General features: G+C 38.8%; 1 protein-coding gene across 1 annotated transcript in view; it reads left to right on the top strand.

Moving 5' to 3' along the window:
- Positions 1-26,311, top strand: part of LOC116510318 (ankyrin repeat and KH domain-containing protein 1-like) — a 124,520-nt gene that overhangs the window by 11,234 nt on the left and 86,975 nt on the right. The window contains 8 exon segments of the mRNA XM_032219815.1: positions 2,757-2,910; positions 7,620-7,776; positions 12,746-12,893; positions 19,531-19,678; positions 21,073-21,306; positions 22,387-22,481; positions 23,880-24,117; positions 26,071-26,262. Coding sequence (XP_032075706.1) covers positions 2,757-2,910; positions 7,620-7,776; positions 12,746-12,893; positions 19,531-19,678; positions 21,073-21,306; positions 22,387-22,481; positions 23,880-24,117; positions 26,071-26,262 — 1,366 coding nt within the window.

Here is a 26,311-nt window from a genome sequence, read left to right as displayed (position 1 = left end):
TTCCCTTCTATCAGATAGCTGAGACGTGGCCTACTTAAAGTCTTGTCCTAATCAGACTGCACAGTAACTACATTGATTAAAAAAAAGTAATTTAGTAACTAATGTCTGCATTTATGAACTTCACAGGTCTCAAAATGGTATATGTTGCCAATGTATCCCCCACCCTTTTTAAAGAGTCTTTGATGTTTCTGATGTCTAGTAAAAAGTGAATTTAAAAACTTACTACTTTTTATTCATCATATTTGGTTCATTGTATTTTGAGATTGCTCAGTTGAATTATTAGATTGAACAAATTTGATAAAAGAATGAATTTATTTTTTTGGCTAGGAGAAATGTCATAAACATTTCAAGAAATCTTTATTTTTGTACTTTTTCTGAGTAGCTGAAATTGTACCATTATTGCTCCTTGGAAACAAATCTGTTTCAAATATATAATTTGAGAGCATTGAAGGGACCAGAGTATTACTTATGCATTTGTATTTTTATACAGATAGTCCTCGACTTACGACATAATTGAGCCCAAAATTTCTGTTGTTAAGTGAGACATTAGTTAAGTGAGTTTGCCCCACTTTACAACCTTTTTTGCCATAGTTAAAGTGAATCACTGCAATTGATAAGTTAGTAACCAGGTGGTTAAGTGAATCTACTTCCCTATTGACTTTGCTTCTCAGAAGGTTGCAAAAGGATATCATATTCTCTTGGAACACAGCAACAGTCATAAATACAAACCAAGTGTCTGAATGTTGATCACAGGGATGGTACAAAGGTCATAATTGTGAAGGATGGTCATAAGTCATATTTTTCAGTGTGTTATAACTTTGAATGGTCACTAAACAAACTGTTATAAGTCGAGGACTATCTGTCTTGCTGTTTTAAGTAGCACAAGTAATCCTCAGTTTACTATCACATTTGGGACTAGAATTTCTGTCATGACATGATGCAGTCATAAAGTGAAATGCCACATGGACGCATCACTTAGTGATGACAATCCCAGTTTTTTGTCATTAACTGAGAGCCACTCGTCTAAGCCATCTGGGGCTTGGCCCCTTCCAGCCCTGAGCCTCAGTATGGTAAGGGAGTTTTCCAACTCACCTACCCATCTCTGCCCTTTGTTCCCTGCAAGGCAGGGTGACATGCAGCTGTAGCCCAATCCCAGCAGCAATTGCCCTTGCAACCCTGCACTCAAAGCCCCCAGCCATCCTCGGTTGACCTTTGGCATCTTCTTTCGTCTGCTACTGACCATGGTGGACTTGCTGCTGTGCCCGGACCGGGCTTGACTTTGGCTGAGAAAAAAAAAAGCTCCTTTGCAAAGACCTTCAGGTTCCAAGAACAAACCTCAAAGCAGTCCTTTCGCAAAGAGCAAAGATGGGGCTGAGCAAGGTTTCTTTTTTTCTTTTTGAGCCCAAAGCTTAGCCCTGCCGAGAAGGTCTATGCAGAAGGACTGCTTTTTTGTTCCTCAGCCAAAGCTCAACCAAGGTTGACCCAGCAATCAGGCTGGGCATCCCTGGTCAGCTACGAGAGCAAGAAGATGCTGAAAGGCAGATGGATAGGAGGTAGGCAGGTAGGGGGAGCCGAAATGCCCCTCTAGAGTGGTTGTAAGTTAAAGACTACCTGTAAAGAGTTGGTATATTGATAGGCAATATGAAAATTCAGGATTTAAATTTATAAAGTAAAAATATTACCAGGTGACTTAAACAACTGAAAAAACTGTTAATGCTAATGAATTTAGGAATTGTTTGGCAGTAGAATTGCATATTTTTTTCATTTTTCTAATGAAAGACCAGTTCTCCATATACTAATTTTTCATGTTAAAAATCACTTTTGAATTTTTCACTTTAGAAGACCAAGCACAGTTTAGATACATTATTTTCCTCCAACAGGTCAAAGAATAATACTGCTGATGTTAATCATAATTTGGAGGATCAGGAGCAAATACTGTTTCTTTCAGCTCTCCTGTGTAATCAAATAAATAATACATCGGATCCACTAAAATGTGTTTTGGACAAGCCATTCATATGCATTAGAAGAACATTATCAGCAAAATACATAAAAATATGGGCCTTGCCTTACAAAAGCAGTGCTATTAAAGTTTCTGGACTGGTTGACCTTCAGCAACAACAATATGTTGACTATTGTTAACATTTTAACTTTTTAATATTCTGCACCCACTCAGTCTAAAAAAGTTGCTGTTGTTTTATAGTGAATCAGAGTTGGTTAATTCAGAAAGAACAGAAAGCTTATGTTTTATCTGTATTTTTTTTAAAAAAATTGTGCGCCACAAGTACTTAAAGCAATACTACAGGTAGTCCATTTAGTGACTGTTCAAAGTTACAACAAACTGAAAAAAGTGACTTATGATTGTTGCAGCATCCCCATGTTCACGTGATCAAAATTCAGACATTTGGCAAATTACTCACATTTATGACAGTTGCAGTGCCCTAGGGTTATGTGATCACCTTTTGCAACCTTCTGATGAGCAAAGTCAATGGGGAAGCCAGATTGACTTAACAACCATGTTACTAACTTAATAACTGTAGTGATTCAGTTAACAACTATCTCATTAGTAACAAAGTTTGGTCTCAATTGTGATCATAAATTGAGGATTACCTGTATTCTATCTGAAATTTCATGCTTCTGTATTTTTCTTTCTGGAAAAATAAAATTCTTATGAGAGATGAGAGAAGATATTTTAGTAACATATCTCCCAGTTTTATTATGTGTTAGAATCAATTTTTATATTCTTTTTCTTCAAATAGGTTGAATCATTTATTTTGGACCAAGAAGATCTGGATAACCCAGTGCTTAAAACAACATCTGAGATATTTTTATCAAGCGCTGCTGAAGGAGCAGACCTACGTACGGTGGATCCAGAAACACAAGCAAGATTAGAAGCTTTATTGGAAGCAGCAGGTACGTTTTTTAAAATTGGTAGTAGTTTTTTTTTTAGGATGAACTAATTATTTTAACCTGAGGAAATAAATATAATACTTAACAACGTGAAATTAAAGCTAGGAAGAGAAATTGAATTTGTGGAATTAAGTAATTTTATTAAAGAAGTGTTTTTAAGGAATGCAAGAAGAAGGAACAAACTAACTTTTTAAATTGATTTTCCTAAAAAGAAGACATGGTTATCTCAATTAAGATGTAGATAGCATATTTCAAATAGTGGAAAATTCTAGGACCATAAAAGAGACATTTAACATTAGCATACTTTTCTCAATGCAAGGAAACATTATTGATAGGTGTCTGTTCTGCATCTGGTTGAAAATATCTAGTGAAAAGAAGCTCACTACTACTCCTTATAACTGCTTCTATTGAATTCTAAAAATGTCTGGGAACCTGTCTAAGATTTAATTAGAAAATACCTTTTTTAAGTCCAGAAGTCTATAAAGCAGCAGAAAGAGAACAGGAAAGGTTTATTTGGGGAATGCAAAGACATGACTCAAATATGGTTAGAATGGGGAAGGTGAACTACTCCTTACAGTGTTTGAGACATGTTTATGTGTCTCCAAAAGAAACCTTCCTCTTCTCCTTCCAGTGCTTTGAAAACAGGGAAGAGGGAGTCAAACACATGTCTCAACATAGTGAGAAGAAGAAAGGTTTAGGAGTTGATGAGCGAAATGGTTCACTTAATGACCACCACAATTTACATCTTAATAGGCAGGTTCATTATAGTCATAAATAAATCATAAATCAAGGACTATTAATTTGTTAATATTTCTCAAAATCTTTAAAAATGTAGGTTTTATCACCCTGTCTACTTAGCAAAATTAAGAGACAGATGATCATAATATTTTGTTAGGTTAGTTATAAACTGTTAGTTACAGCTTGTCTGCCAGATACAACCACAGCAAACACTACTGTCCTATCATTTGATGATGTTTTTGTTGTGATTGGGTAAGTGCTGGCTGCAAAAATTGCCATTCAGATTTGTAGCAGGAAAAAAGTGATACATCTTTGATATTAGTATTGGTTGGCAAACTGGACATTAGTAAAGTGAAATTTGAAATATGGAAAACAGAGGAAGGATTAAAAGGCAGAAATAACATAAGGAAACAGTTGCTTAGCTTCATCCATAAAATATATAATGAAAAATGGACACAGTGGATTTGTTCATATTGCAAAGGAAGAATTGCAAAGTTCCTCCTCCATTATTGGAGATTTTAAAGAATAGATTGGACAACCATTTGTCTGAAATAGTATAGAATGTCCTGCTTGAGAAAGGAGTTGGATTAGAAGACCTTCAAGCTCCCTTTCCAACTCTTTTACTCTTTATTCTATTTTATTTATGCTATCATAAAGCATGGTGTCACCACTTAGTGATAATACTGACAATTCTATTACAGAAATATAACATAAAATTAACATAGTCATCAAGTCAGAAGTTGTGATTATGTGAGTTCCTTGTTTAATAATGATAACAGGGAATCATCAAAATTGTTACTAAGTGGTGCCATCTCGTGACATCACACTTTTTGACAGCATTCATTAGCAATAGAAATTCCAGTTGTCATTAAGAAAGAGAGTACTACCTATACAATACATCTACTCTTAATATGTTAACTATTCATATTGAGCAGTGGCCCCCAACCTTTCGGGCATCAGGGACTGGTTGTGTGGAGACAGGTTTTTCCATGGACCGGAGGGGGCGTGGTTTTGCATGCTGCTTGCATCCTGCAGATGGGGTTTTACTTGTTTGCATGGCCCAGTTTCTGGTATGCAGTGGACCGCTGCCGGTCCATGGACTTGTGGTTGGGGGCCCATGGTATAGAGTAATGATGGTGAACCTTTTTCTTACGTCATGCCAAAATTGCATGCATGCCCACTCAATCTCCCCGCCCACCTGCACATCCCCCCCACATGTGCGCATGACTCCTCTCCAGGTTCCGGAGGCTTTTCTGAAGCTTGCAGAGGGCAAAAACAGCCTCTCCCAGAGGCTCTCCAGATTGTTCCCGAACTTCTGGTTGGGTGTTGGGGTTGTTTTTTGCCCTCCCCAGCCTCTGGAGATTTTCCTGAAGCCTGGGGAGGGCAAAAATGGCCTCCCCTGGCCCTCCAGTAGGGCGAAAAATGAGCATGCTGGAGCTGACAGCTGGCATGCCACCAAATATGGCTCGGTTTGCCATGACAGGTATAGAGTATTCATTTTAATTTATGGTTGTCATTCTTTAATTATATCAGAAGTGTACTTTCGAACTGTTATTTACGTGAGCTACCTTTGAAAAGTTTCTGGAAACTAATGAAGAGTTGGAGAACTTGTGGTTCTCCTGATGCTGCTGAACTTCCCCTCCCAATATTATTCAGAATTAACCATACTAATAGAAACTGCTGAGAATTATAGTTCAATAACTTCAAGAATGTCATACACACCCAATTCTAGTTTCACTTGTTTAGAATGCCATAATCTGCTTGTTGAATGGACCAACTACTCAACATGTGACTCCTCTTAAGATATGCCTACAAAAATGGAGTGTCATTTTATAACTGATACTTCTTATTTTTAAGATTCTAAAAGGCTTGGGTCTGTGTAAGAATGGATAAACCTTCTCATGTGCATGCCTGCATATTAATATACTTTTCAAAACATTTAAATCTGGTACCTTGGGTGTTTTTTCAGTAAATTTAAGTGAACTGAGTTCCTGGTTGCATTTTGGATATAATGCAGTGAATATTGGTTTTGGAGTGCCTGTGTGCAGTATTGTGGTTAAAGCCCCCCACCCCAAGTGTGGAAATGTTGGTGTGTCTTATACACCAAATACATCCATTTTTGGCTTCCCGAAGCCCTGCTCCGTATCCCAGTTTTGTGAAAAACAGGCAATTTTTCACCAAAACAGGGATGTTTTTGCCTTCCCCCACCCCCCCAGAAGCATTCTGCAGCAGGGCTGTGGGAAGGTAAAAATGCCCCAGCTTTGGTGAAAAACGGGGGTGTTTTTGCCTTCCTCCAGCCCTGCTGAAGCCTGCAGAGTGCTCCTGGTGGCCAGGGAAGACAAAAACTTATTTTTTTACTTACCTCTTTGAAATCTTGGTGCGTCTTATACACTGGTGCATCTTATAGTCTGAAAAATATGGTATATACAAACACATGTTTGATAGAGCTGCCATCTCACAGCTCTATATTGCTCTGACTGAACACTATTGAAAAATTAAAAGCCAGTGTGGTGTAGTGGTTAGGGTGCATGCTGAGCTATAAACCAGAAGAATGTTGAGTTCTAGACCTACCTTAAGCAAGAAAGCTGGTTGGGTGACTGGGCCAGTCAATTACTGTGTCTCAGCCCACCCCACCTCTCTGTTTGATATTTTCTATATACATTAGAATTTCTTTCAAATTTGATAGCTAAGTTGATAGCATGCTAGTAGTATGGACTAGAAAGAAATGTGGGGTATTAGGAGGATTCAGGGTAGGTTGCCATTGCTTGCCAATTGGCTGAATAAGGTGTGAAATAAAAAGGATATTAACTTTGGCTCCAACCATTTTATTTCATGAGTCATATGCATGCATTCCTTACCATACACTTTGATTTGCTAAAGAGAGATTCTAGTTTTGATCCTAACAAGATTTATGTATTTAAATAAATAATTGCCACCATACTTCATATATTGTTTGAATGTTTAAAATATTCTTGCTCTAGGCCAACTTGAAATTTAGTACAATTCTTATATAAAAAATTGGTCTGGTGAGAGATAAGTTCAGGCATCTCAGTCACACAATGAATTATTTTCCTGTGGTAGTATCTTCCTTGAAAAGTTCCTTTTATTGTGAGATGATCTACTGGAACCAAGGGAAAATTAAAAACATTTAATTTTTAAACAAATTACTTAACAATTTAAGTAATAAGTTTAACAACTTAAAGAAGTAATTGTTAAGTATAAAATAAAATTTGCATTAGAAAGATGTAAAAATCTGTATTTCTCTACAGTGGAAATGTTTAATAGTGATACATGTATGAATGAAATAAATGTATCAATTAAGAGGGGTAAGGGATAAAAGGAAAATAGCTAACATGTTTACTGAAAAAAAATGGGTCCAAAATTAATTATCTTCAGATTTTTGTAATAAAATCACATTAATTTCTAGCATTCACTGTAAGTATGGCTAATTCTGCATCCAACTCATAGTGATCTAAACTTCTAGGAAATGGGTTAATTTATATAGGTGCATGGAAACAACTTTTAATTTGAATCCTCACCAGTCTTTGTACTACCTGAAAATTTGGGGAAACCATAGCTAAAAAAATAATTGAAGCCTTATATTCCATGACAGTGAGCCCTTTTCCTTCTTTATTTGACTCTTTAGGACTAGATGTCTATGGCTATTCTCAGTCATCCAGGTCATGGTGGTCCCAAAAGTGCTTTTTCAAGAGGCAGTTGAAAAAGCACCTTTGGGTCTTCAGGTCTTGTTTTTCCATAAATGCAGCAGCTAGAATTATATGCAATGAAGATTGTTTTAGTCAGCTTTGGTGGTTTTTAAAATAATATATTTAAAGAATTGAACATTTAGTTCTTTGGCATGTTTGCTACTGGTGCTAACTAATAATGCATGTGGTTGAAGTCTAAAATAGTGTCTCTGCATTTTTTGTGTGGCTTTCATACTAATCTGATTGATGAACACATGTGTGCTGAAGGGATTGGTAAATTGTCCACTGCCGATGGTAAAGCCTTCGCAGATCCTGAGGTGCTCCGAAGATTGACTTCTTCTGTCAGCTGTGCATTGGATGAAGCTGCTGCTGCACTGACACGGATGAGAGCAGAGAACAATCACAATGCAGGACAAGTGGACAAGTATGCACATTTGTTTGTTTGTTTGTTTGTTTGTTTGTTTATGTGTTTATGTGTTTGACGGGGAAAAGTAGCATCTGTGATACAATACTTCAAAGTTTAGAATATCTTGTAAATTATGGTTTTGAGTTCAGCAGCTTAGAACTAAGTCTGATATCTAGACATGAATTTCAGAAGTACAACTAGAATTATAAACTGACTTAAGGGTCTCGGGGTCATGTTTATAGTTTCGGCCTAGGCGGAAAATTTATTCCAGAATTGTATGCTTATTTCATAATTACAGTTGTAGGTTCTCACACTGCCACAGTGGCAATTGTTGAAAAAAGATCTCATCTTTACTTACCTAATTTATTTCATCCTAACTTTCAGTTGTTATTTCTTCTGTGTAATGTTTTGGGTTTTTTTTGAATGCATATGTGTTTTTGACGTATAGTAAATTGTAAAACAAATGTACACAATTTATTTTCTTTTTGCAAAAATATGATAGTAACACTGTTATTAAAGAACTCTTGAAATTATGCAGTAAATAGTACAATTATGCAAGCGGACAGTATTTTGTATTTTGAAGATAATTCCACCTAGGAGAAGAAGTCAATGTAGTTAATATATTTTTTTACTATTACCGACTGCATACACTGTTTAAATACCTGCTGATTTTAACTATATTAAGCTGCTATAATCTTATAACTTTCATTCATTCAAGCAAGAGAATTTGAGAAATTCATCTAAAAGTGAGGTTATAGCCGGTGGCTATTTAGCTTCTGGTTGAGCACATTTAGCAAAGGGAAGCTCTCCAGCTCCCTAGGAAATTGCTTATACAGGCAGTCCTCAACTTACAACCACAATTGAGCTCAAAATTTATGAAGTGAAAAACGTGTTGAGTGAGTTTTGCCCCCTTTATGACTTTCCTTGCCACGTTTGTTAAGTGAATCACTGCAGTTGTTCAATTAGTAAGATGGTTGTTAAGTGAATTTGGTTTCCCCGTTGACTTTGTCAGAAGGTTCAAAAATGAGATCTCATGACCCTGGACAATGCAACCATTATAAATGTGAATCAGTTATCAAGGATTTGAATGTAAATCACATGACCATGGGGATGCTGAACAGTCATAAGCGTGAAAATGGTCATAGCTCACTTTTTTCAGTGCCATTGTAATTTTAAATCATCACTTAATGAACTCTTGTAAGTCAAGGACGGCATGTACTTTTGACCATCTCTTACTGTTAGAAAACTTTTTAAACATTTAATTGAAATCTGCCTTTCAATAATTCAAATCCATTAAATCACATCTTGAAATTTGGAGTGATAGTGTTAATCATCATATGACATCATTTGAAGACAAACAAAAATAATTTTCTCAGCCTTTTTCTAACAGTTATACATTCCAAATTCATTCTATTTCTTCTCCTAGGACTTTGTTTCTAGTTCACTGATCATCTTTATTACCTTCCTCTGAACCTGTTATATAATATGTCTTAATATTGCAAAGAATTAGATAAAGTGCACAGAATGGTGTCTGACCAATCTGGAATTAAAATTAAATAATCATTTCCTTTGATTTTGGAATTACATTAACATTGATACAGAGTGTTCCATGCTTTTGTTTACATTAGCTTTTGTAATGTTATTAAGTCAGTTCTTTATTCTTCTATACCTGTGCATTTATTTACTTTCTAAATTCTTATTCTTCATTAAGAACCCCAAACTTAATCTTTTTTGTTATATATATTTTGTGTGCTTCCGAGTCATACAAATATTAATTAAAATATTCCCAAATTGAATATTTTAATTCCTGCTTTCATAATTAAGTTTTAGGAAGGAAGATACATTTCAGGAGAAAAATTTATTGCTCAATTTTGTTCTGCTTAGGTATAGCTACACTTTCTATTTCCCTCTCCTAGCCCTTGCATTTATTTATTTGTATCCCCCCTTTATTATTTTTACAAATGATTTAAGGCAGCGAACATATCAACACACCTCCTTCCTGCTGTTTTCCCCACAACAACCCTGTGAGGAGGGGTGGGAAACCTTTCCTTCCTTACGTATATCAGCTCTCTCAGTTTAAATTCTTCATATTGACTTTGCACTTTTAGAAAGAGTAAGTTAGCAGATATGTCAATGTCTCTCCGTTTTAGGAAACATAATAAAATGTAATTACTAGGTACTTTAGAACAGTATATTTTATACAAAATATTTTAAGAAAAAAATCATGTAAATTTAAAATTTGGATTTAATGAACAATATCCTTTATTTTATTTAACCTGCTTATAGTAAGATTTGTTTTTAAATTGTCTTGCATTTGCATGCATTTGCATTATTCTTCTATTGCAAAATATTTTCTTCCCCAAAAGTAAAAAAACTGTAAATTAATTTTTTTTGTAAATTTTTTATTGTTTTAGTTAAACAGAAACCATAATTCTCATTTGGTTACCATTGTTTAAACATGTTTTTATCTAGAATCATTTATATTAGAAGACACAACCACCTACTGCCGTTTATTTGCAATTTCAATAGATCTCCAATACCATTACACCTTTATGACACGTTCTAAAATTAATTTGGTTAAGTAAGATATCTGAGCATTCCCCCTCACCCCCGTAACACAGCTGTATGTATCATTAAATATTGTCCATTAACATTTCATTGTTATTATTGTAGTTAACTAAAGGTTATTTACTGATTATCTCACCTCTCCTCTCCAGGCCCACACAATATTATAACTTTATTACCGTCTCTATACAATGATTTATTAATAAGATTTATAGGACTTTTCCCTCAATCCCAAATTAGTTAATTACATGCTAAGAAAATAAACATTAAACATCTAAGACAATCTAAGAAATATTAACATTTCTACTTGACAATCACCCAGAATGTATATTAGCATTTCTATGGTCTGGTTAATTATCCTAACTAGGATTAGTATTTCTCTATTAGTATCATAGTAAATTTATGTTAATGGATAAACATTCAGTGGTAATTTAAAACAGTCTATAAGGTACTATAATCTCTACTTAACAATCATCAAAAATTAACTAGCTTTTTTCCATCAATTGGCATTATTAACCAGTATCTTTCCAGTAATAAAATAGTCTTTCATCTCTTGCCAGTTGTTGTGTCAATTCTATATTCAGAACCTTTCTAGGGTTTAAGACTTCTCTCCGTATATTGAAGCTTAAACAATCTCTCATGTAGTTTTGTTGCCCTTGAGTTGTTATTAATGTAAGCTTAACTTTAGTTGTCAGGTTTGTTTCTGAATAGATTTGTCTTATTACCTCCATCTTTTTCGCTCTTTCTTTTTCTCCTACATCTTGAAGTTTGGGGTGGAGCACCAAATTATCAAAGTCACTTTTTCAGCTTCCCTTCTTTCCACTTTCACTCATGTTTACTCCATTTATAAGTTCATCTAAGTTCTTGTCTTTGTTTTCTGTATTTCCATTCACTTCCTTAATTTCTGGGGCTATAACCCTATCATCTTTTTTTGTAATATCCCATAGTCTGTCCCATTTCTTGTGGAATCTCTCAAATCCTTCTGAGATGTTTTGAAGTCCAGCCAATATGTTTGAATTGAATTAACAAGTTTTATTCATCTGAGTATTGCTCCATTTTTTAGAATAAGGAATAATATAGAGAAAGAGCAAGAAGAGGAATTTGGTACAATCTGCCACTCTAGCCTGTCACAGATTTTGAAGAATATATCTATTTTTATTTTAGATGAATGTTCTTTTATGGTTTTCAAAGAAAGGTTCTAAAGTTTTTCTTTCCTTTTCCAATTCTTGTCAAAATATTTTCCACACACCACTATTTGTGACCTTGAGTCTTTATCAGGTTTTAAAGAGACGTTCCAAACCCTTTTGTTGCGCAGTCACAGTCAGTATAGCCAGATAAGAGTGAACAAAGAAAACATTGTTACAGCAGCAACGGAAAAAAAGCTTCAAATTTGGGCTTCCAAGTGGCAGATTCGATACTTTTAAAACCTCTTCCCATAAGTATCTTCAATATAATAGTGCAACAAGTAGAAGAAGAAATTTATTAAAGTAAAAAGAGTTTTAATTTAAGCCAAAAAAAGTTAAAATAGTAAAGGAAAATAGGGAAAAAAGAGATCCTTTCACCTCAAGCGGAAAAAACGGGAGCGTTGCAATCACTCAATCCACAAAAGATTGTAAGAGCAATTTTTGCAAGAGCAAAAAACTTTCTAAGGTAGTCCAATGGGGATTAAGTTTGCCGCTTTGTTCTTGCTTAATGGACTAATTAAGATTAAGAAAAGAGTTTCTTAGGGCAATCTTCTAAAAGAAAAGGAAAAAAAAAAACCTCACCAGGTAGAAACACTTTCATTCTCTCTTCTTGGAGCCGTCTCCAACTATGTCAAGGGGGGGGGCTGCCTGTTTGCCGCCGGTTGGAAGCACTCTCCTTGGGTCGATCAGGGACTTTGTGATGTCCCTGCGACCAGCAAGGTCTTGTCTTCCCAGTCACCGTCTCTTCGGGACGGTTTAGGTCCTGCTGGACCGTCCGGGGCAAAAGTGTCATCGACGGATTCGGCGGGCCAAATCCACACAATGTATCGTTGCGACGTTGGCTCCTCCCACTCCCAAAACTAAATTATTTTCATGAACTTAATACAATGAGTTAGAAATAAAGCTTCCTGTTCAAATATCTTTGAACTAGAGTATTCTGAATGATGTGTAGGCATATAAATCTCACATATATGATTGATGAATAGTCTAAGTAAAGGCAAGTTCTTATTCTTTCCCAGTTTAGATGCTTCGTTTTTTTTTTAATTTTTCTTTTGGAATAGTATGAAATGAGGCACAGTTCTATTTTGGATGGGAAGACATTGTCTGAGCTAATAGTTGCTAGGTTACTAAGCCTTTTTTAAATGTTTCATTAACCAATTTCTTCAATATATCAGTTCTTAAATTAAGATTAACAGTGACTAATTTTATACAATTTTATTAAAATATATATCTTCTAGTCGCAGTTTGGCAGAAGCTTGTTCTGATGGGGATGTAAATGCTGTTCGTAAATTGCTTGATGAAGGAAGAAGTGTAAATGAACATACAGAAGAAGGAGAGAGTTTACTTTGCTTGGCTTGTTCAGCTGGATATTATGAATTGGCACAAGTGAGTAGAGTTTTCCACATGTTTTCTAGATTTTTTGGTGCAAATGTAGCTAGATTGCTGAAGGGGCAGCCACCAGAGTGCAGAATAACATCTATATTAAAGTTGCTGCATTGATTGCCAGTAGGATTTTGAATCCAATACAAAGAGCTGGTGGTTACTTTTAAAGCTGTATACAAGTGCAGTTCTGGAATATATTGGACAATGATTGCCAGAATTGAACTTGCCTGTCACTCTAATTTTAGAGAAGACTTATTCAGAGTCTGTCCTCCTTTTGAGATACATGGGGCATGGATAAGATGATAGATTCTGCCACTATGTGGAAGACTCCTTCTCCAGAAGTACTTGCAATCTGAAAATAAGTTAAAATCTGCATTATTTTCCTGTGCGCTGCTTGAAGAATCCAAGCATCAGTTAACTTTTGCCTGTTTGCCCAGAGACTAAGTTAGAAAAACTCTTGACCACGCCTCCTCTGCTTGACGGAGCTCAGTTTTTTCAACTCCATCTAGCCTAGAGAGACATGTTCAGTTTTTATCCAGCTCAGCCTAAGCAAGTAGTTTCTTATCAGCTTAGATTCTCCCAGAATTGCAGCGATTCATCTCAGGAGAGCAGACATAATTAGAGAGGATCTCAGGCTCAGGGCTCTCCTGAGCTGTTTTTGGCTGCTGATGAGTGTGCTGGTTTTCCCTGGTCTGCCGGCTAGAACTGCCATTTTCAAGCCTTTATCAGTTCCAAGTTTCCAGGGACCCAGGCAGCCTGGAGATATTGCCTAATCACTAGCCTTTGATAATATGATTTGTGTTTTTGGCGCCAGGAGAGCCGGTTCACTGCTCTTGCGCCATTTTAAACTTGACTCAATCGCAGCGAGGCCTGATTCTTCCAACGTCATCATCGTCTCTTCATCCGTCTTTCCTTGGGCGAGTGATAGCGGTCTGTAGTACCTGCGGTTCTTCGACTATTCTTGAGGACCTCACTTCACTATGTGGATCAGTTTCAATGTGCCTGGCAGTTTCACACCTTTTTTTCCTCTCAAGTCAGCATCATCACAGTGAGTGTGCAGGCCTTCTGCTCCTCAGAGGCCTGTTCCACCTACTTCAATCTAACAAGGGGATCATGATAGGCATTAGGACTGCAGAATGGCAGATCACTCGTTCTCAGGCACCAGTATTGGGGCAGAGCTCTCCCCTAGGTGATCGCCTTTTACGGATGGGCCTGGTGCCAGGGTGGGCAGATCCATCACAAGGGGAGCATCTGTCAGATCCAGGGCCAATAAATCAGGGGCCCAATCAGCGTCTGCTACCACCAAAAGGCTGCTGAGAGGAGACCTAGGACACCGGAGAAGCAATTCTCCAAGGCCATTAAGAGGGCAGAGGCCAACAGACCCCCACCCCCATTGGTGATGGAAACTTTCTCTCCTTACTTGAAGCCTGATTCTCCACCTGCTCTGGAGGTAACACAGACCTGGTCATCAGGTAACACCCAACTGCAAAGCCTCAACAGGGGGCCCTACCCCCCCCCCCAACATCTTGCTTATCAACTGTAGGCCTGAAACTTACCTTGGTGGTCAGATGCTCTGTTCCAGAGGCCACGTTTATTCCTACTTTAAGCGGGGCTCTGCTCAGAGGACGGCCAAGATATGAGCCTTCCCTGGAAGATTCGTGATTTAATTTCTGCAGCCATATCCCAAGGGGTAGATTCAGAATTGCAACAGAGAGTCAATCCTTTTTTCCGCAGGCCATCCCCAGGGCCTTTGCAGCTCCTCTGCAGGACCCTCCTTCTCCACAGCCTTTCCTGCGCAGCGAGGACTCGCTTACAGGAGATTTAGGTGAACAGGAATTTTCAGAGGATGAAGGTCTGCTTTCGGACAGACCCACTTTCTCTGGATTTTTCCGGCCCGTGTTGTTTAAGTCTCTCTTATGCAAGGCCAAGAATATGGGAGGGACAAATGCTCCAGCTGAGGCTTATTTGGGTCTGGATCCAATGGAATGACTGTTTTCCGAACCAGTCCCCGAACAGGAGGTCATACCATCCCTGAAGCTGTTCGTGGATGTCATTGAGTGACAATGGAGCCAACCTGGGTCCATTCCCCCACCTAGTAACAATGACGGGAAGCTGGTATGGTTCTGTTCCAGACCTGGAGGGCCTCCTGCAGATCCCGACAGTAGATGTCTTGGTAGCTACCCTAGCTTCAACCACCATTGTGCCCTCAGATGTATCGGAGGGCTTGAGGGCAGAAGACTGCAAGGTGGAGCTGACGCTCCGCAAGATGCATCAGGCGGCCACCTGGGCGATTCGAGCGGGCACCACTGCATCCTTCTTCAATAGGATTTTCCTAGTCTGGCTTCGCAAATTGCAGGCCAGAAACTCCCCTGACATACAGCTGCACCAGGACATAAACAAATTGGTACCGTATTTCCCCGAAAATAAGACAGGGTCTTCTTTACTTTTGACCCTCGAAATAAGATCTTGGCCTTATTTTCGGGGAGATCTTATTATTTTTTGAGGTGCAGGAGGTAGCCAGCGTAGTCGCCTCATGGCTGCTGCTGTGTTGCAATATTTTTGGGGAGGGCTTATTTTTGGGGAGGGCTTATTTTAGCACATGCCCTCAAAAGCCCTATTGGGCTTATTATCCGGAGAGGTCTTATTTTCCAGGAAAAAGGGTAGCATCTGTGGAATTTTCTTCTGACACAACTTGATGCGGCTAATTTCGCATCTAGAGCTATGACGTCCAATATGACTTCCCGGCGTCTCCTTTAGCTCTGCCACTGGCAGGCTGACATGCACTCCAAATGGTGCCTATCCTCAGTCCCCTTTAAGGGAGGCAATCTATTTGGAGAGATCCTAGACCCCATCTTGGTTGAGAATAGGGACAAGTGAAAGGTGCTACCATACATGCACAGACGAGCGGACCGCAGGGCTCAATCTTATTTTTGCTAGCAGTCATTTCAGGCGGCAGACCCTAGCTTTACTGCTCCCCAATATCACTGATCCTATTTCCAAGGGCCCAACTGGTCACAGGAGAGACCCAGGTTCAGGGACAGAGGCAGGCAACAACAACAACCCCAGACCAGGCGATCATTTCGAGGGTCTGGTAACTGGCCCTTTTGTAGATACAAGTGACTTCGAAACAGTTCTCCCCATTGGCGGCTGTTAAAATATTTCACAAACCAATGGGAGGCGACTACCATGGACGCCTGGGTGTTAACAGACAGTGAGGCTAGGACTCACGCTAGACACTAGCCCCATGAGACATTTCATCAGATGCCCCATTCCCAAGTGCCAGGTCAAGAAGGACCTGATGGATACCGAGATCCAGCATCTTTTGGACATCCTTGCTATTGAGCTGGTTCCATCAGGGCAGGAGGGACTGGGATTTTACTCAATCCTCTTCCTAGTCCCGAAGAGCTCAGGGGTGGGGTGGGGTGGGGTGGGGCTGTAGAGCCATTCTAGATTTGAAAAAGCTCAACATCCATTTGGCATACAAACACTTCAAAATGCAGTCTCTACAATCTATCCTGGGCTACATTTGCCAGGGAGACCTGCTAACATCCGTGGACATCAAAGAAGCTTACCTTCATGTACTCATCCGTCCGTCCCACAGAAGGTTCCAGAGATTTTACTTTGCAGGGCACCATTACCAGTACAGGACTCTGCCATTTGGCCTGTCATCAGCGCCCAGGACCTTTACAAAGTTGTTGGCAGCCATAGCAGCTTACCTCAGACCTCTGCCTGTGAGGTTATAATGTTAACCTGATGACATTTTAATCCAGTCGTCGTCTCTGCTGCAGGCAAGTTGAGATCTTCATATCACCTTCCAGGTCCTCCAACAACACGGTTTTTCTATGAACCTGGAAAAGAACCATCTGCTGCCATCTGCCAGTGTGCACCGCCTCGGGGCAGTGATAAATACAGAGAACTGCAAGCTCTATATCTCCCAGGAATGGTGATCCAGCATCAGGTCACTGGTGACCCAGCTTTGGTCACAGCGGTCAGTACCTTTGGCGACTCTTTCCCAACTCTTGGGGAAAATTATTTTCTGCATAGACATCGTCCCCTGGGTGCAACTGCATGCGCAGACTCTGCAATGGTTTCTGCTCCTGTACCAGCGGGCGGGCAGCAGCAGTTCCAACACCAAGGTTTGTGTGCCACTGAAGGTGTTCCTCTCGCTGAACTGGTGGACATTTCCCACTCTTCAAAAAGGGTTCCTGTTTAGGGAACCGGACTTCATAACAGTAACATCCAATGCCAGTCTCTTTGGGTAGGTCCCCATAGTCAGACACAGGTGGCTCAAATTCACTGGAGCTCACAGGACCTATTGAACAACATAAACTGGTTGGAATTCCAAGCTGCTCACCTAGTGCTTCGGTGCTTCCAGGGACTAGTACGTCCTAATCCTCATCGACAACATGGCCACGAAAGCCCATATCGACTGCCAGGGGAGCACCCACTCCCAGGTTCCTCATGCTTGAAGCGGAGAGCCTTGGCCTATGGGTAGAAACTCACACCCTTTCCATCAGGGCGTAGCACAACTCCAGGATCGCGAATGTGCAGGCAGATTGGTTGAGCAGGTTGACGGACCATTCAGAGTGGCACCTTCACCCGGAATTGTTCCAGGAATTGTCTCGGGGGCTCGGGCAACTGATTGGACTTGTTTGCTCATCCTACAAACACTCATCTCCCAAGGTTTTTTGCTAGGTTTCCCGTACCGGGGGCAGAGGGAGTCAATGCTCTCTGCAGCCCTTGGCCTCAAGGGCTGCTGTACACCTTCTCCTCATCCCGAGGGTCATCAGGAAGGTGCTTTCGGAGAGAGCGGAGGTTCTTCTATTTGCTTCCCACTGGCCCAGATGCCCCTGGTACACCAACCTGGTCAACTCTTGGTCTCCTGACACTGGAGAATTCCAGACGACGGGGTACTGCTCCATCCGGAGCCTCAGTGGCTCCGGTTAATCATCAGGCACTTGAAAGGGACCTCTTAAAGCAGCATAAGTTCCCCAGGAAGGTCAGTCAAATGATCCAGGTGGCCAGAAGACCTTCCATTACCCTAATATATAATGCCACCTGGACTTCTTTTTGTAGATGGTGCCGCATTGGGCACATCGATGCTCTTGCAGCATTGATTCTGCAAGTCCTGGACTTTTTGCAGAAGGGATCGGAGAAGGGGTTGTCCCCCAACACTCTGCTGGCAGATGGCTGCCTTATCCATGGTTCTGGCAGGTGGAGATAGCCATACCCTTGCTTATCATCCAAGGGTACATAGTTTCCTGAAGGGGGCATCCAACTTGAGGCAGCCTGTGGTACATCACTACCCCACTTGGGACTTCTTCATAGTGTTGCAAGCCCTCACCTGTACACCGTTTGCGCCGTTGCAGACTATCAGCCTTTGGCTATTGACTCTCAGGGTTGCCTTCCTCGTGGCCATTACCTCGGCCAGGAGGAACTCGGAGCTGGCTGCTTTATTGGTCCATGGGGATCTCTGCATTTTCCACCCGGACAGAGTTGTACTATGATTAGACTCTTCCTTCCTTCAAAGGGCCCAGGAGATTATCCTCCCAGACTTCTGTCCATGGCCTGCGTATCCTCTAGAGAAGAAATGGCACCATCTGGATGTCAGAAGAGCTCTGCGTAGGTACATCAAGCGAACAGCTTCTTTCAGAAAGATGGTATTCCTGTTCATTTCCTTTCAACCAGCATCCATGGGACAGAAAGAGACTCCATCCACCATGGGCCAGTGATTAAAGGCTTGCATAGCCAAGGCCTATGAAATTCAGGCCAGACTAGGCCTATCACAGTCTACTCCACCAGGAGTGCTGCCACGACAGCCACTTGGGCTATGCAAGCTTCAGTCGAAGAGATCTGCAGGGCGGCGACGTGGTCCTCCCCATCACCCTTCATCAAACATTACAAGCTGGATGTGTTCGCCTCAGCCAAGGCATCTTTTGGGCTGTGAGTGCTACAGAGAGTTCATTTGGCTTCTGGGACCAATCTACTTCCCGCCATTGAGACATTAAACTTGGTTATATCGCATGCTTGGATTCTCCAAGCACTACACAGGGGGAAGACTGTTGTCTTACCTGAACTGTCGTTCTCTGTGTTCTGTGAGACAATCCAACCCCACCCTTGTGACCAGTCCGGTCCAGGGTCCCATTTCTATTGACTGGCTGTGTCTTCGTTGAAAAAACTGAGCTCCGTCGAGCAGAGGACGCGTGGTCAAGACTTTCTCTAAGTCAGTCTCTGAGCAAATAGGCAAAAGTTAACCCATGTTTGGATTCTCCCGCAGTGCACAGAAAATGACTGTTCAGGTAAGAAAATGATCTTTTCATTCAGTCTTCAGCCCCTGCTGATTGAGGGTGTCCATTTGGAGATTTTACTCATGAACTTATTTTTACGTTGTTTTTGTTTCATTTTGTCCAGTGTCCTTTGGGATTGAATGGGCAATACGTAATGTAGATAAATAACTAAATCGTAACCTGAAAAGTTATCTGCGCAAACAAAGACTATTGTGCAAATGATCAGCCCAGAGATGATGTCTTACAACCTTTTTTTGTAGTTAAACTTCTGGTTCTTTTGAATCATTTAGAAAATAACTAAAGCTTTGAGAATAGCAGGAAAGAATTAAGGCTAACATGTTTAATTTGTGCAGGTGTTGCTCGCTATGCATGCAAACGTTGAAGACAGAGGGAATAAAGGAGATATAACTCCACTCATGGCAGCAGCCAGTGGAGGCTATGTGGACATTGTAAAACTGCTCCTTGTTCATTGTGCTGATGTGAATGCCCAGTCATCTACAGGTAAGGTTTTATAAAATAAATGAGAAACAATTAATTTTGGGTGCAAGTCCCAGTTCGCTATTTGCAGGCTTGTATTAGATTTCTGCTACAACTAGAATCATATTTTAAAAAGTAATGCTAAACATGAGAAATAATGTCATCAATGTTTTAAAAAATAACTTCAGATAAAAGTTGAAGAAGAAATTAAGTTAGTATTATTTAAAATATTTGAAAAACAGCATCATACATTTTGAGAAAAGATAAATGGATCCATTGAAGTTTGTTAACTCCAATATTAAATTGGTCTGATTATGAAATATTTGCATAATTTCCAGATCTAAGAAACAATTTTCAAGTGTAGACATGGCATAGTTTACTTGTGACTGAGGAATAAAGACATATTAAAATGCATTAACTGCATTTTAATATTTCTGCAAATTCAATCAGACACAGTATATCAATGAAGAAATTGAAAATAACTTTTTCAAAACATAGTAGGTTACTTTTTATTATTGGGACATTATTAATTAAAATAGACTCCATAATTTTTTTTCATGTAGTACTTGGAGTCAGATTGCCTTTTGTTTCTAACTGATGTTGGAATACTTCCAGAAATTTAATACTCCCCTAGAAGATGGTTTATTTAAGTTGTTGATGCTATAGAAAGAATCAGCAGGCAAATATACTGTCCTTCATTCTGCATATATATTATTTGCTCTAACTCAATGTGTTTTTGGGCAGAAAGAAAAAATAATTACCAGTGTAAAAAAGGTTTTGAGTTTATACATGATACATATCCCTATTTGTGACTGACTTTAAATAAGATGTTGATTTTGACTTTCACATCTTCTATATAAGAACATTTTCTATATATTTTTCTGTAAGTAAATTTGCATATTTTTCAATCACACCTGAATTTGTTTGAACAAAAAATTTACTAGTTTGTTTTATAACTCATTAACATTCCTTAATGAAAGGTAGGATTTTCAAAATTGTTGGAGCATAATACTTAGTCTTCAAGGTCAAACGAGGGCATTACATCCTACACTGTGCCCTTCTACAAGTTAATAAAAAATAATTTATTTTTTCAGTTATCAAAATGCCATTTTTGCTTGTCTGTTCTTTATAGTTGAATAACTCTATTGTCATCAATTGTAAGACTTGCCTTTCAAATATGAATAGTGTCTGTAATCAGTTCTAATATTTCCAAACATTAGAAGTAAATAAGCTAAGAAGTATATTGATATTAATGGGGAGGATACTATCAAACAAGTGGGTATAGAATTGTAGACCTAAACATAATTTATGGTAGTAAAATAATGCAAATGTTGCTAAATATATATGTTCTAAAATTGTAGATATATAAAATACATTAAGAGTTAAATATAACTGTTAGATGTTTGTTTCTTTTTTAGGGAACACTGCACTCACTTATGCCTGTGCGGGGGGATTTGTTGACATTGTCAAAGTCTTGCTGAAAGCAGGAGCAAATATTGAAGATCATAATGAAAATGGACATACTCCCTTAATGGAGGCTGCCAGTGCAGGTCATGTTGAGGTGGCAAGAGTACTTCTGGAATATGGTGCTGGAATCAACACTCACTCTAATGAATTCAAAGAAAGTGCCCTTACACTTGCTTGCTATAAAGGTATGGAATTTTGAAGAACTATATATATTATAATAATACAGACATGTACTTTAATTGCATCTATAACAGATTTCCAATCTTTATAAAGAAATAGAGCACATTAGCAATTCGGAGAGCCTATTATTGCACTACGATGATCAGCACGGTAAAAAAAATCTCATCAATTACAAAAAGGAAATAAGTGTTTCATCTAGTAATACTTTCTACACCACTACTTATTTAGGTTTTTAAATGCCAAACATAATTCTGGGCTGCAGCTTATTGTTACTTATATTTTCCAGAAATGCTAATAAGTATGTGCAAATCCCAGAACCATTTTCAGAAATAAAAATCATGGATGACATTGGTGCCTTAGCACCAAAATAGTTTTTCATATAAAAATAATAATAATAGTAAAAATGACAATGAAAGACTCTACACCAGGTTAGCGATTCAGGAATTTGTTCAGATGGCATGATTGGATTTCTTTGGCATGGAATTGATTATAGAATATACATAGTCCTGAACATACATTGTAGCCCAAACACTTTGCTTGCTTGTTTAATAACCTGCTCATCTCATGCTTGTGATTCTAGACAGCATACACATTTAAAAGGACAAAAAATCAAACAATACTATTGAAACCAAAACTATAATAAAAAGGGGGGAGTGCATTCTGAACTTAAACACAATTCAACCACTTAATGGATTGCATACTTCCATAGGATCACCAGGCCCAATGGCAGAAGTATGTTTTTAGAGTTTTTCAGAAGTCAAGTATGGATGGCCTTCAGAAATAATACAACCCTGTTTGGGCTAATTGACAGTCTTATGATCCGAAAAGTACCCACGCGAGTAATTTTTTAATAGTCATTTGTTTAAGGAAGACTGCATAGTTAGGAAATCATTTCATATAACATATTTTATAACTGAGAATGCCTCTATCATGCTGCTACATTAAGCAGTTTTCAGGACTCGTCGTGGAAAATATCTTCAAGGAATTGGTTCAAATTAGAAAACAGCAAAATTAATGCAAAATGTTAATAAGACATTATATCCTACAACTAATGATTCATTTGTTTTTTATTTTGCATTTTGAAGGTCACTTAGATATGGTTCGTTTTTTGCTTGAAGCAGGAGCTGACCAAGAGCACAAAACAGATGAGATGCACACTGCTTTAATGGAGGCTTGTATGGTAAATCTCCAATGAAATCTATTTTGTTGAGGATCTATTCTCTATCTTCTGCCTTCCTCCCCAGCCCCCAGAAGACCTGATTGGAAAAAATGTTTATGGAGAATAAGTCTTCTGAATTGTTTATTTATCACCTGCATTTTGTTTTAAATGTATTATCTTTCATATTTGAGCCATGGTGGCGCAGTGGTTAGAATGCACCATTGCAGACTAAGTCAACTCACTGCCAAGAGTTTGATCCTCACCGGCTCAAGGTTGACTCAGTCTTTCATCCTTCCAAGGTCAGTAAAATGAGGACCCTGGTTGTTGAGGGCAATATGCTGGCTCTGTAAACCTCTTCAAGAGGGCTGTAAAGCATTGTGAAGCAGAAGTGCTATTGCTATGTCTAGTAGCATATAGTGCTAACACTATTGCTATTTTTCTTAGAATAGTAGATAAATAAAAAGCATAGGCATGCTGTCACTTATACAGGTAGTTCTCGAGTTACGAATGTAATAGAGCCTGCTAATTGCATTTGTAACCCAAGGATCCATAGGAGTGAATCATGTAACCAAGACCTCCTGTGGGATACCTCATGCTTGGGTCCCCACAATTATTCCCCCCCCCCTCCCAATCCTGCTGCGTGGGTCACTTATCTTGTGAAGATCTGTCTTCTCTCGTCTCTCCTGTAGTTTCTTTGCCTGCTTGCAGTCTTGGCGTGAAGAGCATTTTCAATATGAGACTTTGGGGTAGTGAAATCCCTTGCTTGAAGCCTCCCATTGGCTTGTAAACACTCTTTGAGCTAAAACTGGGATGGTGCAAAAGGTATTTGCAAGCCAATGGAAAGCTGCAAGCAAAATTCCTGAAACTCCTAGGTGCCAAGCCAATGAGGCAGCATGAAGAGACCCAGATATTGCCTACATCAGCAGCACAAATGGAGAAAAAATTAAAAATAGCTTATGAAATAATTCTAAATACTCTTTAAAATAGTTAATATATGAAAACATTGATCTATATTTTTAAATTGTGCAATAGTCTTTTTCTTCACTAATAAAAATTAATACATTTATGATTAACTAAATATGATTTGTTTGTTGAGGAGGGTTGGTTTTGTTTTTGTTTATTTTCCAGAAATATTACTTCTTGAATAGTTCCTGATACATTTTCTGGCACTAAATGCCTAGGTTGCCATCAAATTGGATTATGTCAGGGAGATATGTCACAGAAACTAAAAATTGAATTCCTGCAAGAAGTAAAATGTTTTGTTACTGTTGCTAATTCTTAAATTTTCATTAAATGCAAAATTATGGTTCACAAATTGCATTTGCAATTATGATTTCATATAGTCTTCTTTTTTCATTCAGATTATATAGAACAGTTCTTTGGAAGGATGTTTGTGTCACCTTTAATTTTTTTTAATAGGATGGGCATGTAGAAGTAGCTCGTCTGTTGCTCGACAGTGGTGCTCAAGTGAACATGCCTGCCGATTCATTTGAATCTCCACTAACACTTGCTGCTTGTGGTGGTCATGTGGAATTAGCAGCTTTGTTGATAGAAAGAGGAGCAAATCTTGAGGAAGTTAATGATGAAGGGTATACGCCATTGATGGAAGCTGCAAGGGAGGGTCATGAGGAGATGGTAGCTCTATTACTGGCACAAGGTAAGAGAAGGTGACCTCATGTATAACTTAATAATTTTTCTGGTTCCCATTTTCAGTTTTTTTTTAAGAAGTACCGTATTTTTCGGAGTATAAGATGCACCAAGGTTTTGAATAGGCAAATTAAAAAAAAAGTTTTTGCACTCTGCAAACCTCACACAAAAGGCTCTTTTTTCATGAAAATGGGCCCGTTCCCCCCCCCCCCAAGACATGAATAGCCTTTAGGAGGCTTGTGGAGTGCTCCTGCAGGGGGGAGGGGGGACAAAAATGAGCAAAACAATGGCCTGTTTTTTTGTCAAAAAGTGGGCATGGATAACCTTTAGGAGGCTTCTAGAGTGTTCTGGGGGCTGAGGGGGGCAAAATTGAGTAAAAAAACGATCCATTTGTCCCTCATTTCGGCCCTCCCCAGGAGCTCTGTAAAAGCCTCCTAAAAGCTATGCACGGCCATTTTGGTGAAGGGGACGGGGTTTCAGGAGGCAAAAAATGCTGTATTCAGTGTATAAGACGTAGCCAGATTTTCAGCCTCTTTTTTGAGGGGAAAAGGTGCGTCTTATACTCCAAAAATACGGTAATATGGCAGCAAAATATTTTTGTTGCCAATATTTATTGTATGGAAGATACTTGCTCCATTTGAGTATAACTTTCATGATATTTTTAAATTTTCTGTTATCCTGTCTTTTATCATTTCTACAAATAACTTAAGGTGACGAACATAATATTCCTTCCTAAATTTCCCAGTGCAATTAGTGGTGGTGGTCATGTAAAATTATAGCTTAAAGCATGATCTGAATCAAAATATAGGTAGTATAATTGTAATTACTAATTTGCTAATTTGAGATTGGTTCGTTTTGTCAATTATAGTTAAGCTTGAGCAGTGAGACTGAGGAATTCAAGCTTAAACAATGTTATACTATGATTTAATTTCTAAACTATTCAAACTTATAAATACTTTTTATTTGTAGTTTGAAGCCTAATGCCATATCTCAGTACCATCCAGAAACTTGAATTAAAATGGATAAATTTTGCACAGGGATAAGAGATGGTCAGATATGAGGGCAAAAGTATTTGTGTGGCAACAGTTTCTATATAAATGTGGGGTAGCAAAAGTAAATGCAGAAGGAAGAACATTGGAACTCATTCAGCTGAAATGGAAATGCACCAAAAACTTACACATTTTTTATTAAATTGTGTATACCATTATTGCCCATTGTGCCTTTACTTACACTGAATGGATTAGTATATGTCTGATCAGTGCTGCATGCACTGTTCTGTTTGAAGAAATTATGGATTAGCAAAAGAGGAGGGTCTCTAGAGGGTTCTTTGCTTTGCAATTGGCACCTAGGTTGATGATAGCAATTTAAGACAACCTATGCTATGGACTGGATATGACCTGTCACTTGAAAATCTGTGTTGTAGTCCCAAAGAGAAATATTATATCAACATTACCCACTGCGGTTTTAAAAAATGAAGGGTAGTTACCTGAGCATGGACAGAACAAGTCCTTTATCTGTTTATTTTTTTTAATTCAGTTATTAAAATTTTATGCTGCCCATATGCCCTATAAAGTGACCTTTAGCTAGGATTAATGAGTGTGAACTCTGAGGTGGAAAAGGAAGAGGAAATTGCATCAGTGGTTACTCTTATTGCGCAACTCGCCTGAGGGGTGGGCCAAGCAAAAGGCAGAAACGCATCTCCACCCACTTTTCCCCTTCATAATCTGCATGCCCATTTCCCTCCTTTCCCTCCTCCTGTGTGGAAAGCAGAGGAGGTAGCAGTCTCTGACCGGTATATCTGAATGCTGCTTTAAGATTAAAAACTTTGCTGCTGCTTGTTTAAAACATTATACACATACACAAAATGCACAGCCTAATACTTAAAGCCACTGCTAAGGAAGTAGAGAAGAAATGAAATGCAAGTGTTTTTATTTTTAATAATTATATAATTATTGTTTCATAGGTGCTAACATAAATGCACAGACAGAAGAGACACAGGAAACAGCTCTAACTTTGGCATGCTGTGGAGGATTTTCAGAAGTAGCTGATTTTCTCATTAAGGCGGGAGCTGACATAGAACTTGGTTGTTCTACACCTTTGATGGAAGCAGCGCAAGAGGGCCATTTAGAGCTGGTGAAATACTTACTAGCAGCAGGTATGTTTCTAGGTACAGTTCAACGTCTTAAGGAAGAATGACTTCATGG

The sequence above is a fragment of the Thamnophis elegans genome, chromosome 6, assembly GCF_009769535.1.
Source record: "Thamnophis elegans isolate rThaEle1 chromosome 6, rThaEle1.pri, whole genome shotgun sequence".
NCBI classification, from domain to species: domain Eukaryota; kingdom Metazoa; phylum Chordata; class Lepidosauria; order Squamata; family Colubridae; genus Thamnophis; species Thamnophis elegans.
The sequence above is the reverse complement of the archived record's forward strand: the minus strand, read 5'-3'. Positions and strand labels throughout refer to the sequence as shown.